Source organism: Calliopsis andreniformis, unplaced genomic scaffold (assembly GCF_051401765.1).
Source record: "Calliopsis andreniformis isolate RMS-2024a unplaced genomic scaffold, iyCalAndr_principal scaffold0022, whole genome shotgun sequence".
NCBI lineage: Eukaryota > Metazoa > Arthropoda > Insecta > Hymenoptera > Andrenidae > Calliopsis > Calliopsis andreniformis.
The window spans coordinates 8,816,057-8,834,880 of NW_027480432.1; the positions used below are offsets into that span (position 1 = coordinate 8,816,057).

The window sequence follows — 18,824 nt, forward strand, 5'->3', positions numbered from 1 at the left end:
AAAAGTTATATCTGCTTTATAAAGAGTGGGGTAGTGAACAGAGCGATTGAACTTTATAAAAGAGGTTGTATTCATTTCGATCTTGTATTTAAAACGGATTTTCTGTGAATGTTATTCTATAAGAAACTATAAATTTATTGTTACTTTGCTGAAAAAAATGCAAGGTTTTCTAGGTGAGTTTTACAAATACTAGTATACTTTGATTGTCTCATGATTTTGACTGTTAAACATTAACCGGCGGATTGCATATTATTATAACAGTTACTAGTGTTTCTGTATAGGTTGTTCCAGATTTTAGCAGTCAGACTTTGTTAGTATATTGTATGAACGTAAAAAAACAATGTTATTTCATGAAGAGAACATAGCCCAACATAAAATTTCTAAAACAATCCAGATTAATGCCCAAAATAGTCTAAAATAGTTTATAGTAGCTAATAGTCAAGGTGTTAATGCAACTTTAAAACGCAAGAAAGAAGTATTATTTGAACAAGTTATGATAAAATACAAAATATGAAGGAAACAGGACTTATGGTTATTGCAATACAGTGTAAGAATAGATCAGCAATATTTATATTCAATGTATTTATTATCTGAGATCGTCAAAAGTATTGAATGTAATTCCTGTCAGAGCCATTACTAAGTTTTAGACTTCATAGTGAAGTGTTGTAATTATTTATAGATTATTATTCATGAAATATATTTTATTATTGACTATTATCAATCCTATACTGTCAAGAATGAAAAATATTTTGAAATTTAATGGTAATTGCTTCTCTAAGAATGTTAAGAGTATTATGGTAACTTTGGCAACTTCTGATAGTATACACAGCTTGTGCAAATAAATCAAATGTAAATATTATTTATTTCTAATTATGTTACAATAATAAGTTAGTTACTGTTCCCTTCATATTTTGTAGTTTTGTTTAAATGATTTATTTATACTTATAGAATAGAGTTATAAATAAGATTTAAATATTTTGTTTTTCATTCATCATATATGTGTAAATTAAAGCTTCTTGTATTTGTTTTGCTCAGGTATCTTGCTATTAATTACTGGAGCCCATTGTTTGTACTCCTCTAACTCAGACGTTATAGATCTTAAACCAAACAATTTTGACAGTTTGGTCTTAAACAGTGATAATGTGTGGGTCGTGGAATTTTATGCGCCATGGTGTGGACATTGTCAACAGTTAACGCCTGAATATGATAAAGCAGCGACTGCATTGAAGGTAATTCTTATTAGTAAAATGATATATTATTCCTTATTCCATAAACATGGATCATTTTTATCTGGGCTGTTTTCAAAGGTATAGATTTACTTGGAAACTTATAAGTAACAGATAATTTTCTCTTTAATTTAAAAAAGGTCTATTATAATCTCTACATAGAATGTTTAAAGAAGTTTAATGAATATTTTCAGATTTTTATCCAGTGAAAAATATGTTGAAAATAAATGATCTACATTTATGTTATAAAGCTATCAAAAATATGTTTACAGAATAAGAGTCATTTAATCCTTTTGGGTTTTAAACTGAATTCTTCATGGTAATTAATGTTGTATAGGGTATTGTAAAAGTTGGAGCTGTAAATGCGGATGAACATAAATCTCTGGGAGCTAAATATGGAATCCAAGGTTTTCCCACAATTAAAATCTTTAGTGGGGATAGTAAGCCAGATGATTACAATGGACCAAGGACTGCTGCTGGAATAGTTGATGCTGCTTTAAATGCAGCTGGTCAGAAAGCACGGAAAGCCTTAGGCGGTAAAAGAGGTGGTGGAGATTCTAAGGTAAATGTAACAATATATAAAACATAAAAATATATATTTACACCTACTACAAACCTATATTTCCATTACAGTCTAAAGATTCCAAGGATGTAATCGAATTAACAGATGAAAATTTCGATAAACTAGTAATGAATTCAGAAGACATGTGGCTAGTTGAGTTCTATGCACCTTGGTGCGGTCATTGTAAAAACTTAGCTCCCATATGGGCGTCTGCAGCCACAGAACTTAAAGGAAAAGTGAAGTTAGGAGCTTTAGATGCTACTGTAAATAGAGCTAAGGTAAATGATTTATTTTAAAAGTAATAATATTAAAGATATTCAGTATACTAGATAAAAAAATAATGTTACAGGCTAGTCAGTACGAAATAAAAGGATACCCTACTATCAAGTACTTCGCACCTGGCAAAAAGTCTTTCGATTCCGTGCAGGAATATGATGGTGGTCGCACAAGCAGCGACATCGTAAATTGGGCGTTAGAAAAATTAGCAGAAAACGTTCCAGCGCCAGAAGTTGTTCAAATCGTGAACGAACAGAGTTTAAGAGAGACGTGCGAAGATAAGCCTTTGTGTGTTGTATCTGTTTTACCACATATCTTAGACTGTCAATCAGCTTGTAGAAATCAGTATTTGAAAATTTTGAACGATCTTGGAGAAAAATATAAACAGAAGATGTGGGGGTAAGTATGATTCAATACTCAAATATAAATCTAAATTTCCTATTTCAAAACATTTCTGTTTCTATAATAGATGGGTTTGGGCTGAAGCTGGTGCTCAGCCACATATTGAAGAAGCGTTAGAAATAGGAGGCTTTGGCTACCCCGCATTAGCAGCTGTAAATATAAAGAAAATGAAATACTCATTACTGAAGGGAAGTTTCTCTTATGACGGCATAAACGAATTTCTACGAGATTTAAGTTATGGACGAGGAGGTACAGCTCCTCTGAAAGGTGCTCAATTGCCTGAAATTCTTGAAACAGAACCATGGGATGGCAAAGATGGTGAACTTCCACAGGAGGAAGAGATCGATCTTAGCGATATAGATCTCGACGAAAAAGATGAATTGTAATGACAGAAACAACCATTCATAAAAAAGTATGCACATCATATACTACGTGTATCATTGAAAACTCAGTACTTATTTTTCTATTAAATTATTATTTTAAATGAAATTATATATTAATGTACAGTAAGAATATATCATTTATTGATATAGAGTCAGGAACATATTTTTTTTATTTCCAGTTGAAATACATCATCATTTTGTTATTCGTACGTCAATCCTCAGGAATTTCATGTATGTATGTTACATTAAGCGCTTAGATATGGATTCTTCCACAGAAGTCAATTTTACAAAATTCAGTCTACTTATCACAATAGAACTGTGTACCTCGAATACCGAACGAATTTAAATTTATGCATCGCCTTTTGTTCTACAAAAATGAATATACTGTACAATACCAGGGACGTGTCCGCATATTTTTAAAGGATTATTTGTACATTTTTAAACATAGTGGTAGGTTGTATGAAGTCGAAGAACTTCATAGTAAAAAACGACGTGTGTATTTGTCCTTTATATTTAAACTGAAATTTTTTTACGGAAATGTTGTGAACTAATGATAATACATAACATGTTAAGTGCATTCCATGAAGACACTTTGGTTTTCCCTGTGATGGGACCAAATTACTACGATTATCAATTTATATTTACAATACATGCTATTTCTTAAGTTTATTCAAGATCTCATTATTTGACTGAGTTACGTAGTGTCTTCCAACACAATCATGAAAGAAAAATTTATATTGTTATGTATCATTGCGAAAACGCAATGTATTTATAAGTGTATAAAAATTTGAAATAATTATCTCATTTATACTTAACTGATTGTAACACCAATTTATGTTTTTATTAAAATAAATTTGTCAAGAAAATTATGAATGTAATACTTTAAATCACTTTTTCTACTCTAAAAGGATTCATTTCATTATTTAACATATTTTTTTTTAGTATTAGAAAGTATAACTTGTTTCTAAAGATGTTTCTTTTTAATTAAAATATTGAATCTTCGTTTTAAGAATTTATTTTTATATTTATAAAGTTGCTTATAATTCTATCTGTAAAAAAGAAATTGAACTTCAGTTTTTGCTTTCATAAATGTCCATTTAAAAATGGAGCTTTATCGTGCCGAAAATTGTGCGCAAGTTTACAAAGTCCTAATTTATGACATTTCAGGAAGAATTTAAAACTGATTTTATTGCAACAAAATGCATGTTCTTGTGCCATTATCCACAATTCTAAGATTACAAAGAACAAAATTGAAAGATTATTTGCTTCTTGAAATTCATTTAAAAGGTTGAATGGAAAAGTCATTAAAAGGGTTAGAATTTAAAAAAATCCTTGTTATTCTTAACAATATATTTTCTCTTGACGTTAATTTATTGCAGTGTTATTATTTATTTAGTGCTATAACAAACATCTAGATTTTCCATATTATTTATGTCTTGAACAAGAATGGGTACAAGAACGTTAACTGATATTCATAATAATATAAAACAATTAATAACAGCAATAACTTCTTTTGAGGTAATATTTACAGTAATTTTATCCATCTTGAAAGTTATGAATGTTGTTTTATGAAATAAATTCTGTATTCATAGTTACTATCTATTTTTTATAATTATAGGAAAATGAAGAAGGATTTCGAGTTTGTGAACGATTTTGTATGACTAGTATTAAACATCATCGACACCTCTCTGTCAATAGTCATAGCATAAAAGAAGCTATTAAAGCCCTAATAGCTAAGTTTTCAATTCATGGAAAATATGATGTAGCAAAGAAGTTCGAAGAGCTTGTAAATACATTTTTATCAAGTTTTGATTTCGAACAGCATCCACAGTATGACCTACAATGGTATTTATTAACTCTATTGTTGGAACTAGCTAAGGATACATATAAATCAGATTTGGAGTGTTTAAAATTGAACAAAGGAGAGTACACCTTTAGTATATCAGGTGAAAATGAGAATGAAATTACAGAAGAAATTGATTGGGCTGAATATTTAAAAGAGGGTCACGAAAACTACTTTAATGACTATAAAAGTGATACTGAAAGTGTAAATATTTTTAATCTTATATATTGATGGTTTACAGTACAAATATTGTATAGAAATGCATATAATACAGAATGAATTCTTGAATAATTCATTTTATATATTTACAAAAGAAAAACAATTTAATCTTTGATATGAACATACAATGTTTTTGCAAACAGAATACTGGATTCAGTTCATCATAAACGATGAACAGAAATATAATTTTTGACAAATTAAGTGGAGGTGTGATATTTGTACAACATGAAGAAACAATTAAGATTTATTTGTTATTTATTGTATACAAAGAAATACATTTTATGGGAATTGGCCATACAATGTTTGTGCTGTAAACCATCAATATATTTTTCTCCTACTATAAAATATTACATTTGTATAAGCTAGTTATGTTAATTTCATAGGAATGGTCAGAAGATACAGAAGATGAGGCTGATTCTGGTACACGCTTAGAAGTAGCTCATACTACGAATTTAAGTAAAGCAATATGTATACCAACTACTGAAAAAGGATTATGTAAATTATCTGTAGCTTTAGATGAAGAATTAAAATCTAGAAATTGGTGGCAATCAAATATTCAAAATACGTGGTGGAATGAATTGGGATGGTGGAAATGTCCAGTAAAAAGCAAATTTTGTGATGCTTATCTTTACGAAATTTGGTAGGCATATTCTCAGTTACAAAAACCTCTTTTATAGTGAATGAATTTACTTATTTGTATTATGTAATTTTTATAATAGGAGCAAAGCAACTGAGCCAGATTTCTATTCAGTCGCAACTCTTAGTGAATATTTAGTATGCAGAGAATTATTGTGGATGTTTTGTACTCAAGCACAAATGGTAGTATTTCAACAAAATGAAGATGCAGAGTTTTTCATTCGTCCTGATATATCTATACCCAGCTTAACTTCTGTATGTACATCATTCAGTAAAACATAAGCTCATTATGTACATATAACATGCATAAAATTGTATAATTCAGAAACACCATTATTACTAAACTCTTGTAGGTCGCTTTTAACAGTATTCTTTTACCATTTTGTGAATATTTTTCTATGATACGTAACATGGAACAATTTGGAATTGAATTGTATTCAGTGCAAGATGGAATTTGTAAAAAGCCACCTTTAACTTATGAAGCATATAATTCAGCACTTAAACAACATTTAATGAAGTTTAAGTACGCAATAATTAACATAGAAAAGAAACTTATGAAACAAGGTACCAAAATTTTCTTTTATTCTATTAAAATCCATGTTTTTATTTGAGATTTAAATAAAAAAAGATAATACTATTTTTTAGACGAATCTCTTACATTTCTATCTTTATCAACACTTCTAAAAAAACACTTATATACTGTAAAAATATTGTATGAAGTTCATAAGAAAGCTACGCATAATTGGAGGGCACATGAAAATTGGAGATCTGCATCGAAATTGCTATCATGTTTATATTTTGAAATGCAGAATTCGCACAATCGAGAAAAGACAAATGTTTGTGCTAGTTTATATTTATCTAGTCTTGCTGTTTATTTGAATATTATTGATACATGGCTAAGTGAGGGTCGATTTGAGGATTGGAGGGAGGAATTTATAATTCTTAGGTAATTATGTGTGAACGTATTATGAAATGATTGGTTTCTGACAGTCTTGTTTTCTATTTTAGATTTTTAAATAATACAGTTTCGGACACTGAACAATATGAAGTATTTTCTTTGAGACCTTTGGATAGTATATGTTTGGCAGACCCAATAATGCAATTTTTAGTGAAAAAGGTGCAGCATATGGGACAAAGTATTGAATTATTAGTATCTTTAGATCGTATCACAGACATATGGAAAATTAACATTGGAGACAGTGGTATGTAATACGTTCATTTTTTAATTTATGTACCATCGTAATCAAAGCAAATCAAAATATTTTATGGACTTCTTAATACTGTTTATAGAAACAAGAAAATCTTTAGTTGATGAATTTTATTATAAATTACAAATGGAAGTTTCAAAATATAGTACACATGAGTTACAAGAAGAAGAACCCTTATTTGAAGAGAGTGAAGTCATGGATGAAGAATATGATGAAGATGTGGAGAAAAATATTATACAGCAATTAACTGAATTCAATAATCCATTTTTATTAAAAGCTTTAGAAGGTCATATTCCCCCAAAATTACTAAAAAAAGACACTAGCGATTTCTGTTCTACTACTCAAAACGTCCAAGAAGAACCTCATAATTTGTTTGAAAGGTATTTTTAACATTAACGTAAGTTTCTTTTAGAAAAATTACTCTGTTTTTGAATGTATGCGTTTTTTCAGATTTGAAAAAATATCAGATTATATTTTACCATTTAGGAAGATATTAGAAAATATTTTGGCAGAAATTCTAGTTTCACGATATAATAGTGCTAGCAAATTAGTGAAAAATATAATGTCAAAAGAATATAAACTAGAATCACATTTAACATTAATGAGATCTGTTTATATGATGGAAGCAGGACACATCATGAGCAGATTTTATCAAAGATTGTTCCAAGAGGTACGATACAAGAATTTTATGACTGCAAATAATATTTTAATGGAAATTTTGTTTTATATATTTTGCACTGAATATTACAGATTGAATCCAATCAAATGTGGAATAATTCCTACTTTTTATCATGTATACTTGAAGAAATTCTCTCCCAGTGGTGGCCAGATTCAAGTTCACGTTGGTCCATTACAGTTTGTAATGCTCACACAAATCAAGTATTAGAAGCTGTAGATAATATAACATTACATTACGCAATAGGCTGGCCTATGAATATCATATTGAATGAAAAGACTTTAGCAAAATATAATGAGATATTTAGATTTCAGTTGAAATTAAAATGGGCTTTATGGACCTTGAATAATTTAAGATTCTGCGGTAAAGTTAAAATATTTTCAATTTGATTTTTTTAACAACATATCATGAATCGTTGTTTCTTTTACAGATTTGGAAGGTTCAAAATTAATGCGCAAGAGAAATAAGTTAGAGCAGTTTCATATAAGACGCATCGAAAGCCTACGATTCTGTTTATTACACGCAATTAGCTCAATACATACATATTTGTCAGGTCAAGTATTACAAAATTTGAGTCTTATGCTAGACAAATCTCTCATGCAAGCTGATAGTTTAGATGCGATCATATTAGGTAACAAACGAATTCGTCATTTATAAAATAGTAAGTCCACGAATATACAATATAAAATTTTTTGTTCTTAATTACGATTATAGTTCATGATGAATATCTACAAAAGGTTCATGAGCACTGTCTACTGAGTGCAGAATATGAAGATTTAATGGTGACCATAAATAACGTGTGTATTTACGTTAAATATTATTGTTTAACATAATGAACAAGCCATGTCTTCCTAAATTTATGAATTTGTTTTAGTTAATTGAAATGTGTAGCCATATTCGAGCTCGATGGAACTATAAAAAGTTAATGTTTGCCAGTGAAGAATTGGATGTATTAGAAAACAGTTACAACAAGTATCACACGTATCTTGCTCTTACTTTACACAATGCAGTACAAAATAAGGATGCAAATTACTGTAAGTCCAAAGTCCTTTTGAAATCATTGTACGATACATTTCAATTTGATATTCACAAATTTAATAGAATTATTTCAAAATCACAAATATAATAAATTGACAGAACTATTGTAGCCATTTATCGTAATACAATCGAAAACATGTTTATAGCTCCTACTAATAATGTCAAAAGAAAGTATATGATAGCATGCTCATCATTAATATTGTCACTAAGATTAACATTCGTTTTCTTTTTATTATTTTGTTCACAGTGACTGGCTTAAGCTCAGCATTTAACTGCAGTATGTCATTCGTTTAACACTCACATTTTTCCTTGAACCTAATAATAATGCAATATCCACAGTAAATTTTTAACTAAATTTTGCATCATTTGAGAATGATTAATGTATACAGCTGTTCATTAACAAAAACGACTGTGTGCTTTCTTACTAATGCTTTATAATGTTTTACCCTGAAATTCCTTCTCATAAAACGTTTATCAGTTTATCAGTAATCTCATTGAAAAATTCGAAAAATATTGAAATTTGTAAAATAATTCATAAGATTAATGATATAGTGCTAAATATTTTGTTAAATAATTTCTACTGAATCAGTATGTGAATCTTATATTGTAAAATAAATATCTAATTTTTTTTTCATTCAAGAGTTTTAAAATTAATTTTACAAACATTCTTTCCATTCCACAGTCCTATCCAATTCCTATGAATTCCTTTCAGATGAATTAATGCTACAATATCAAATTAGTTCACGGAATGTTTATATAGAAGATTCTGGTGGCTGTTTGTTCAACTCCCTTAGCCATAGTCTCATGATTGAAATAGCGTATCAAGATTTGCCACCATCAGGTCTACCCATTCCAATTCCAAGACTGATACATAATACTAATTTGTATAGAAACAGGTAAAAACGATTTAATTATGAAACTGAGTATTACTGAATTTTACTTAAATGAAGGATTTAATATTGTTTTAAAATATTATTTAAATTTTTCAGTTCAAATTCTGAATATTCTTTACCCAATGAGATCAATTTAAATGAATATGAACAAACATTTTCATACATACGTTGGTATCAATTAGAAGAAAATATTGTTACGTATGATGTATCTTCGAATGCCTTATATCGTGAAATGGAAAGTCTTATTAATGATGACAGTTTAGAAATAAATTAGCTTTTATTCAACAGAATCAAAGCATAAAGAAATTCTAGTTAGTATAAGTTTTTATATTTATACTGGAAGAAACTAAATTATTATACAAGAAAAGAAATTGAAATATATATTTGTTGAAAACAAATGGTTTCTATTTTTTAATGGTAAGAAATTAAAAGAAATTGTAGTGCTTTGCGACAAGAACTAATTAACAATTATATTAATTATTATTTTAATAGATAGTAATATGTTATAACATATATACATTCACATTATTTATATAATGTTATTTCATTTAAAAAATTAATAAGAAATAATAAAATAATTACATCTTGTATCGAGACATGAATAATACGAATTTGTGATGTACTTATTATGAATATTTAAAACAAATGTGAAAAAATATGTATGAAGAAATCTTATATTCTATTTCAAGATCTCGATGAAAATTCTAAATATTACACACAGAATTAACTCTGCCCAAGTACAACAGTTCCATTTTGTCCTATGTTTCCACCCTGTGATACAACAGGGGCACTTGAAGTTTCATTTACATTAACAGTGGGTGTAGAATGATTATTAACATTTGTAGAAGCTAGAGCCTTATTGCGCAATTCAAACACTTGTTGTATGGCCTTACGAAAGCAAAGGAAGTTGTAATCGATTACACCTATGAATATAAATAACAGAAAATATTTAATAATTTCTATTTCTATCTTATATAATTAATTATCTATTCACATTCATTATTACCTTGTCTATCAAAATTATCTTCGCGCAAAATACAGACTAGAGCCAAGAATTTATTAACTTCTCTCAAGTATAAAATTGTTCCATTATTTAATTTGATTAAACTAGAACTCTGACTATCAAATGCTGCAGCCTCTAAATCCTCCCTCAACCTAAAATGAATATATATCTATCATTTACGTAATTGTACAATGATATGTTATTATACAATTACATAAATATACAATGTTCAGATAAAAAGATTTCTATAAAACATACCCATATATGCATGATACATCAATAACAACATCAATCATATCACAGCACAGCTCATAACTTTGCATATCTACAGGTGAACTATCAGTTGCAATATAAATTTTAGATACTACATCAAATAAAAATGCTTTCTCAATTGCAGAATTCTGAAAGATAAAATATGATTTATATGTTGAAGAAACCTAAAATAGAAAGTAAATATTTTCTTTCTTACTGATATGAGAATGTTAAGTAAATTTTCTAGAGTTGGTAATTGTGGTATTAATTTTTGAACAACTTTACTAAATGCCTCAAATATGCTATGATCATATATCGATGTCAAATGAAAACTTAAATGTATTTGGTCACATCCTGGAACATAAAGATGCATTTAAGCTTTGTTATTAATGAAATAAAAATATTTCAAATATCACACTTTTTGTATACCAGCATCTGCAAGATCATCATTTGCTCTAGTATGTATATCTCTTTGTGTTTCCATTTTACAATCATCAGATAAACCATCAACCTTGTGTATAAATACTTCAAATTTTATTGATTGATTAACTTTGTATGCTTTTGTAACTGTTAAGTGAAGTTTATTAAGTGCTTCCATATAATCATCTTGAGCATCAATAACAAAGACTAATGCTCCGCAACCACCAAATATCATGTCACTGTCAAAAGTGGGATCAAAGAAATCAATTTGTCCTGGGAAATCCCATATTTGAAACTGAACAAAGCTAGAGTTACTTATATCATCCTTAATAATTTTATTTGTGCTTTCCAAGAATAACGTTTCATTTGGTGACATTTTATGAAAGACTACTTTTTGTATAGATGATTTTCCGCTCCTAAAACAAGTATTAATTACATAATTATGGGGATTTGAATTTATAGTACATATAGAGAATAAAAGCAGTTTGAATGTTCAAATAGATACCTTCTAAGGCCCATTAAAAGTATTCTAGGCTTTTGTTCCCCTGCAAGGGGATCCATTGACCCATCTGTTTCTCCATCGAATGGTGCATACCCAAAATCTTTAGGAAAAGAATCTACATCGTAACCCGTTTGATATTGATCATCATCATCCTGAAATAATATTCTCAGTGACATAAACATTATATAATGCAAATATAATACTAATTACAAGATTTCTTAATCCTTAGCATACCAAAACAGGGTCACGCAAAGAACTTTACTACTATTTTCTCAGTATAATTGAATTTAAATTTTTTAAATATTTAACAAATATTTTTTACAATATTAAAAATATTCAAAGTTTTAATTTACAAAATTTTAGAGTATTTTTATATATTTGATTCAGAATTCCAATATAATCTGTATCTGAACTTTGAATGACCCTAACTTATCTATGATAAGGGTTAACATATAATTCAATGTTTACATATAAATTTTGTACTTTGACAATCATTGTTGCATATTCATAATTTTAATCTTCAGACTATGAAACTTAATTCGTATTCATTTTTTCATCTGCTTTACGTCATATGTTCATTTATATCTTCTTATGATAATATTATTTAAACACGATAACATAATTTTCATCCATATTCAATTAGTTTTCCTCAAACTGCTCATTTTAAACGATTAAATGTTACAACATCTTCAATATCTTATAATTTATTTATATGAATTTACAATATATTTTGTAGAAAAAGATATAAGAACTGATTTGTTTGTCTTTTTAGATTTTATGTATAGATTTGTCTTATAAAAATATAAATTTTAGAAGTTTCAGAATAACTGTTAATTTAAAATTTAATTATCAAAGTATTAGAACAAGAGACATAATTCCTTTTGAAATATTTCTTTTTTTCTGTTTCAGTGCCTACATAAAATATTATCAATTAACAGCAATAATGAAAATATTTTATACATAAATAATCTAAATTAAAAGACAATATTTTAACCATTATGACAATTCTAGGAAAAAAGTTTTAGTTGATTAACAATGGATATAATAAATATAACAAGAAATATTTGATCTAGAACAACTTATCAGCTTGAAACATGACATCAACATCTTTCAACAACAGGTTTGAGTCATCAATGTACTCACCATATTCGTGTAAAGATGATTTATTTATTTGAAACGCCTTAATTTACGGTTTTTCTATTCACAAACGTTCGTAATATTACAATGAACTATACATTTAAAGAAATGTAACAATGGAATTTAACATTTGATAGAGACAGGACATATCTTTGTTTATAATTACGTGGAACCGTAAATAAATTGTGCACAGCAATCTTTTGATACACTATCAGAGTGGGCGACGATTAGGCTAGAAACACGATCATGTGGATACATAAAAATAAGTACTCCCTTTCTATTATTTAAGTCGCCAAAATAGCCAATAACAAACGATATTTATATTCCACAATGTAATAATAACATCCATAAACTTTCCTACAAACTAGATTCTGTTTTTTTTTAAAATTTATTATAATTACAATGTCACAGTCTGAAATGGGTTCTTTAAAATAACGAAAATGATATGCGCGTAAAGCTGTGTCATAACAAAATCTCGTACTTTTGTTATATACAACTGTTTATTCCATCGAAATATTGAATGAACGACGCAATGAAAATAGACATAACCTGATTTAGTGATTTTAGAAACTAGTAATTTTTATCAGTCATGTTGGTAAATTGTCTTCATTTCTTAAATAAATTAGTAATTTATTTGATTAATAAGAGAATTTTCATGATTAGAAAGTCCAAATAAACGTTTTTATATTGAATAATAATTTCCTATTTGATGAAAATATGAAATTAGTTTCAACTACACAATATTTCAAAATTAGCGCCTTAAATCACTGTAATCTTTATCGCGCCAATTTCAAAATTCCGTATATCTGAAATTATGTGAACAATATTTTTGTTTAACTTTTTAACAAATAAAGCTTGAACATAAAAAGATTTACAGATTAGAGTTTTCTGATATGAGAAGCTTTTTCATAAATGAAATAAATTATTAATTTGTTATGGCATAAACTATAGAAATGACTGAAGTTACTAAAATGCAAACGAAATGAAAACTGCCGTAAGCGCAAATTATTAAACCGCCTGAATGCATCATAATGGTGGCATCGCCATTTTATCGCCGCATTTGCGAAGAACTTCACGCACCTCGTGTGTTTCTGTTTGCGCGAAAAACGTGTACAGCGAAATGAAGTAAACGCAAATCGCAAAGTAACTTTTCGAGGTGAAAAATCGTGTAAATTGTCATTGTAAAATATGAAAGTGATCGTCGGTGCAGTGTAAATATATTTGACTAAGTTAAGCGACTACAAAAAGTTGGGATATGGCAGATATTTCCAATTCCGCTGTGTTTACAAATGATGCATCCTCTACTGGTGCTTCCGATCTCCTGCAGCAGGCGTTTCAACAAGTTGTCAATGATGACGATCACGAGAACGAGTTCGTCGCATTTTTGCAGAACGACGAGAATGATTCTGAGACGATTCACTTGACTCCAGAGCAAGCGGCAGCCTTAGGGTTAACCTTCGAGGTGAACTCGGGCGAAGAGGTTATGTATCAACAAGATCAAGATAATGCCACTACGAATATACAAGAAAATATTTCTACAAAGGATGTGCTCCATGTACAAGATCAAAATTCACTGTCTTCTCAAGAGCCTATAACGATTGATCAATTAAATTATCGACCTGAAGAAGTACACAAATCTGATGACGAGTTGATTAAAACAGAATGCATTGATTTTCAAGAATGGCATATGCAGAAAGTTTCACAGAATGATCAGATTCAGGATGAAGTAGTTGAGGATGATTTGTCATTGGAGGAAATGAATTTAGCTAGTCAGAATGAGGAATCGCAACAGTTGATCGAACATCAGAATAATATGATTCAACAGAATTCAGGTACACAGACGATAGTATTAGAACAACCTAAAGTACATACAATAAAAGCAGATGTTTCGAATGTCAAGAACATTCAAGAAAATGATTTACAATATACTATCGAAGATAGCGTAACGCAGGGTCAACTTAACGCAATACCTAGTTCTCAGGCACAAATCTTACAGAAACTACCTATGCTTTTACCATCTTCACAGTTTATTATAAAACCTGCACAAACTATATTGAAACCAGCTAAAAACATCAGATTACTTCAAAGTTCTGGTAAACTTACTAGTGCAACAGTTAATGCTGTTAATACTGTACACACGCTTAATGCTAACTCAAATTCTAATTCTATGTTACTGTCAAAAGCTACAATATTGAATAATTTATCACCACAGATAATAAAGGCTACTCCAATAACTGCTCAGTTATTAAATACTACTGGTATATCTGCGCAATTGTTAAATACTTCTCAGATATTAACAGGTGCTTGCGAGATACAGTCTCAGTCTGTCAATACGTCTCATATTACTAATACTATAGTAAATACTACATCTGGGCCACAAAACCTTGTTACTTCACAAATACGTTTATCTCCAATTGTAAAAACATCGCAACCTCTTCAAAGAGGGAACGTTCAACAATTTTTTACTCCGGTGCTAAAAGGTGCATCAACTGTGCTTCCAAAGTCAAATCAAATTATGAATAATACTAGTGTAGCAACAGCTATTCCTGCACAACTGTTGAAGTCGGTACAAATTCCTTCTCAGTTACTTAAAGCTAAAGCAACAATTGGTAAAAAAACAAATTTAACAACTGGAATATCAAAAGCGACGATTAACTCCAATACACCAGTTGTATTTCGGACTACATCAATTGTTAAACCTCAGGACCTAAAAACAGCAACAACATGTTCCACATCTATCTTAAAACCAACTCAAATATCTTCGACGCCGATATCTATTTTGAAACCTCAAGCAAAAATAGCATTTAACAGTACAACCAAACCAAATGTAGCCATTGCAACCCAGAATGTTGCTAGCATCTCTAACAGTTCCCAAAATGCTTCACAAAAGATGTCAGTGACTCAACAAAGTGGTACATTTGAATGTGCCAAAGCAGTACAGAATGAAACTACTAAACAAAAGCTTAATCTTGTAGCAAATGGCACAAATCTTAAAATGAATAAGAAAACTAAAAGTACTCCTACTAAATCTACAGCAGTAATAAACGAATCTACAGATGTATCTAAACCACTGGGTTCTAGTGAAAATCCAATACAAATAGTTCAGCAAGGTCACACATTTCATAGGTACGTGAAATATATTTGTGTGTAATATTTTCAACATTCTACTTCATGAAATTATTTACATTTATTTTAGTATGCAACGTTTGACACCTATTCAATTGAAACAAATTGCTCATGTTTTGCAACAACGCAGTCAAGAAACAGCTACATCGAATGAAAGAGTTGTGTATAGGTCAGTATATAAAATCTAAAATATGATTTACTAATAAATTTCATCTAACAAATTCATATAAATATTCAGAGTTGTGTTTCCCGAAGAACTGGATTTGCGAATTAGAAACCCAGGTACCTTGTTAAAAAGTCGTGGTGGAAAGAGGGGTAGACCAAAAAAGAGTGCTATTAGACCTTCTTTACTTCCACCTAAACCGCCACCAATTCCTGATGAAGAACAGGAAGAACTAAAGGTAGATTGAACGATATTCTCTTCTCAAATTGCAATCGTTGTCTTATATTAACATGCTTACAAACTTCCTATAGGATGAAAGAAAAAAAGTTGTAGCAAGAACACGATCTGGTAGACTTTCCCGTCCTCCTAGACACATGGTACGGGATTATAAACATTTACATCATTCAGACTTCTTGCAACCTGACTTAGATGACTCTGATGGAGGATATAGTGATTATAACACTAATAATGATAAACTTGAAGAAGAAGAATCGCCTAAAGAATTGTTAACAGGGCTAGAAGTGCCAAAAAGGAAAATATCAGATCACTTCAGATGTCCCACGTGTAATAAAATATATTTGGGACGTACTCGTATGGCAAGGCATTTCGAAATGCACCCTGATCATGGAAGTCCTGAACAATTACCTCCTCTGACACCAGAGCCTGAGTTAAAACCAAATACGGTACAAGATCCCCTGAAACGTAAAGGGAAGAAACGAGGACCTTGGGCTTATGTTACGCCGGAAGCCAAGTCAGAAAGACGTCAAATAAAGTTAAGAGAAGCTATTTCTGTGTGTGAAGATCTTGAAATAATAAAAATAGCTGCGAAACCGGTACTTAACGCACAGTCATTATTTGACTTACTAGTGTTAAAGTCTGAAAATAATGTAAGAAACTTTTTGGACGAATTAAAACAATTAATGAATAAAATACGGGAAAAAGTTGGTGCGATGTTAACAGTTGCTAATAGTATAGAAGAATCAAATAATGATTTAATTGATATCAGTGAAGAATCACTTTGTGATGCTTTAGGTCTTAATCCTGGTTTTTATAGAATTAATAACGATGCTTTGAAGCATGTTGATATATCTGTTTGTGGTACCTATGAAAATGGAGAACCACCTCTTAAGCTTCAAAAAACAGACAATTCTGAAGATGCTAAAGAAAATATGGAGGAACGAATGTCTAGTGGATTTTCAGAAAGTTCAGATCTCAGTGTCTCAGACTTCTTAAGTGACAGAAGAAACGACACTGTAACAAATTCGACTTGCCCAGAAGTATTATCAGCTTTAACATTGATGCGGAGAAATCCTAGTCCCGTGAATAATTCAGAAAGTAATAAATCCCATAACGTTTCGAAACTTCTAATTTCAAATCCAGAAATTCAAAACCAAATTTCAGATAATCCGGGATTCCAAAAGGTGGATATTACTTCACCAAAAATGTCGAATTATCAAAAGACAGAGTCTCATAAAGAAAGTTTCACGAAACTAGGAAACGGTTTAGGGGCATCGAATTTCTGTAAAGTTGAAAACAATTATGAACCATCAAAATTAGAACACATAGAGCAAGCTTTCATAAAATTGGAACCAACAGAGCAGGGTTTTGTCAAGTTAGAAAATGGTGCTATGGGTGCATATTCGAAGCAAGACACTCAGAATTTCGAGAAAATACAAAATGGTTTAAGTAACATAGAAAATGGATCTCAGAGTTTCGCGAAAGGATTTCAGAAATTAGTTTCAAAAATAATCCCCATGACTTCGCCGGATATAAGTTCTACTAAAACCCAATCAGCGCCATTAGATACAGCCTCTTGCAAAATAATGCCCGCTACATCTAATTGTAAAATAGGAGACAGTATACCGATTCTTCAAGACACGGTACCAATAATTTCCAGTAATTGTGATACTAGCATATTTGGCAGTGCAGAAAATTTAGATATGTCAAAGATAACTCAATATGATCACATTGCACATTTAGATATTTTGAATACAAGTGGAGTAATAGATAAAAACTTATTAATTGATGAAAAGTTAGTCGAACAGCTGCATTTAGTAGACCAATCGAACTTAGTCGATGAATTAGTGTCTGAACGATTAAAAAATATTATGCCAGATAACATCCTGGAGAACAATTTGATACCAAATAATTCAAATTTAGATACAGATCTTGATTTTGACGCATTAAGCGAAGAATTCAATAGAAATACTAGAAGTTGATTCTTGGACGAATGTGTGCAGGATGTTCCTAAACAAATTGAAATAATATGTATAGTGTATAAAATAGTGAACTTATACAATTATTTGAAATTGTATATGCAAACACGTATAAGTGCACGGTGGTGTAGATATTTTTTTATAGAATTTCTGACAGTATCATAATCAATATAACTTCCATATATAAATGAAAAATATTAATATCAAAGTAATATAATGTCTTATATTCTGGTATGTGTATGTAAATAAGACTGTTTCTGTTGTATTTATTATGTATAATATGTACTTCGTATGGAAAACGTAACGTCGTATTAGACTTAAAAAATTGTATCACTATAGCTTAGAGAAAGCTTCAATTTGTTTTGTTATCTTTAGTGCAAAAGAAATTTTTTATGAAGATGCATCAGTATTTTTTTTCTTTTTTTTGGGGTAAACGGTCTTTATAATCATACACATAAGTACGACTATAATAGCTTGGATTTCAAATTACTTTTTTAAGGAAGAATTGGTAGTTGTACAGTAATAAGCCAGGAAATAAGAATCTAGATTTAGTAGAATTATACACTGAATATTACAGGTTTTTATAAATGTAATATTTCATAGCTATTAGTCATATAATCACAATTTCACAACTTTAGTTAAA

At 29.7% G+C, this 18,824-nt stretch overlaps 4 protein-coding genes across 8 annotated transcripts; 3 read left to right on the top strand and 1 right to left on the bottom strand.

Moving 5' to 3' along the window:
- The first annotated feature begins 59 nt into the window (after positions 1 to 59).
- Positions 60 to 3,712, top strand: Cabp1 (Protein disulfide-isomerase A6 homolog CaBP1). 2 transcript variants are annotated; one of them, XM_076391116.1, is made up of 7 exons: positions 60 to 173; positions 1,036 to 1,229; positions 1,564 to 1,788; positions 1,860 to 2,066; positions 2,138 to 2,463; positions 2,534 to 2,878; positions 3,029 to 3,712. In XM_076391116.1, exons 1-6 carry the CDS (start codon positions 158 to 160, stop codon positions 2,850 to 2,852), a joined length of 1,287 nt encoding a protein of 428 aa, XP_076247231.1. In that variant the 5' UTR covers positions 60 to 157; the 3' UTR covers positions 2,853 to 2,878; positions 3,029 to 3,712. The 2 variants fall into 2 exon arrangements, with proteins under 2 accessions (XP_076247231.1, XP_076247232.1); XM_076391117.1 differs by lacking the exon at positions 3,029 to 3,712 and having other exon boundaries at positions 2,534 to 3,000.
- A 583-nt stretch (positions 3,713 to 4,295) lies between these two features.
- Positions 4,296 to 8,932, top strand: Grip128 (gamma-tubulin complex component 5). 3 transcript variants are annotated; one of them, XM_076391164.1, is made up of 14 exons: positions 4,296 to 4,367; positions 4,468 to 4,896; positions 5,295 to 5,551; positions 5,631 to 5,802; positions 5,901 to 6,111; positions 6,193 to 6,493; positions 6,556 to 6,749; positions 6,838 to 7,135; positions 7,206 to 7,425; positions 7,506 to 7,794; positions 7,862 to 8,062; positions 8,146 to 8,228; positions 8,306 to 8,465; positions 8,717 to 8,932. In XM_076391164.1, exons 1-14 carry the CDS (start codon positions 4,296 to 4,298, stop codon positions 8,761 to 8,763), a joined length of 2,934 nt encoding a protein of 977 aa, XP_076247279.1. In that variant the 3' UTR covers positions 8,764 to 8,932. The 3 variants fall into 3 exon arrangements, with proteins under 3 accessions (XP_076247279.1, XP_076247276.1, XP_076247277.1); XM_076391161.1 differs by having other exon boundaries at positions 8,306 to 8,932; XM_076391162.1 differs by having other exon boundaries at positions 7,242 to 7,425; positions 8,306 to 8,932.
- An 867-nt stretch (positions 8,933 to 9,799) lies between these two features.
- Positions 9,800 to 13,125, bottom strand: Ragc-d (Ras-related GTP binding C/D). Of its 2 annotated transcripts, none has more exons than XM_076390620.1 (7): positions 12,683 to 13,125; positions 11,543 to 11,691; positions 11,047 to 11,453; positions 10,835 to 10,971; positions 10,624 to 10,766; positions 10,369 to 10,517; positions 9,800 to 10,285 (listed from the first exon to the last, which is right to left on the bottom strand). In XM_076390620.1, exons 1-7 carry the CDS (start codon positions 12,683 to 12,685, stop codon positions 10,086 to 10,088), a joined length of 1,188 nt encoding a protein of 395 aa, XP_076246735.1. In that variant the 5' UTR covers positions 12,686 to 13,125; the 3' UTR covers positions 9,800 to 10,085. The 2 variants fall into 2 exon arrangements, with proteins under 2 accessions (XP_076246735.1, XP_076246734.1); XM_076390619.1 differs by lacking the exon at positions 12,683 to 13,125 and adding an exon at positions 12,023 to 12,043.
- A 688-nt stretch (positions 13,126 to 13,813) lies between these two features.
- On the top strand, positions 13,814 to 18,647 carry LOC143187117 (uncharacterized). The gene is made up of 4 exons (XM_076391112.1): positions 13,814 to 15,802; positions 15,873 to 15,971; positions 16,041 to 16,203; positions 16,277 to 18,647. Exons 1-4 carry the CDS (start codon positions 13,932 to 13,934, stop codon positions 18,182 to 18,184), a joined length of 4,041 nt encoding a protein of 1,346 aa, XP_076247227.1. The 5' UTR covers positions 13,814 to 13,931; the 3' UTR covers positions 18,185 to 18,647.
- The last annotated feature ends 177 nt before the right edge of the window (positions 18,648 to 18,824 follow it).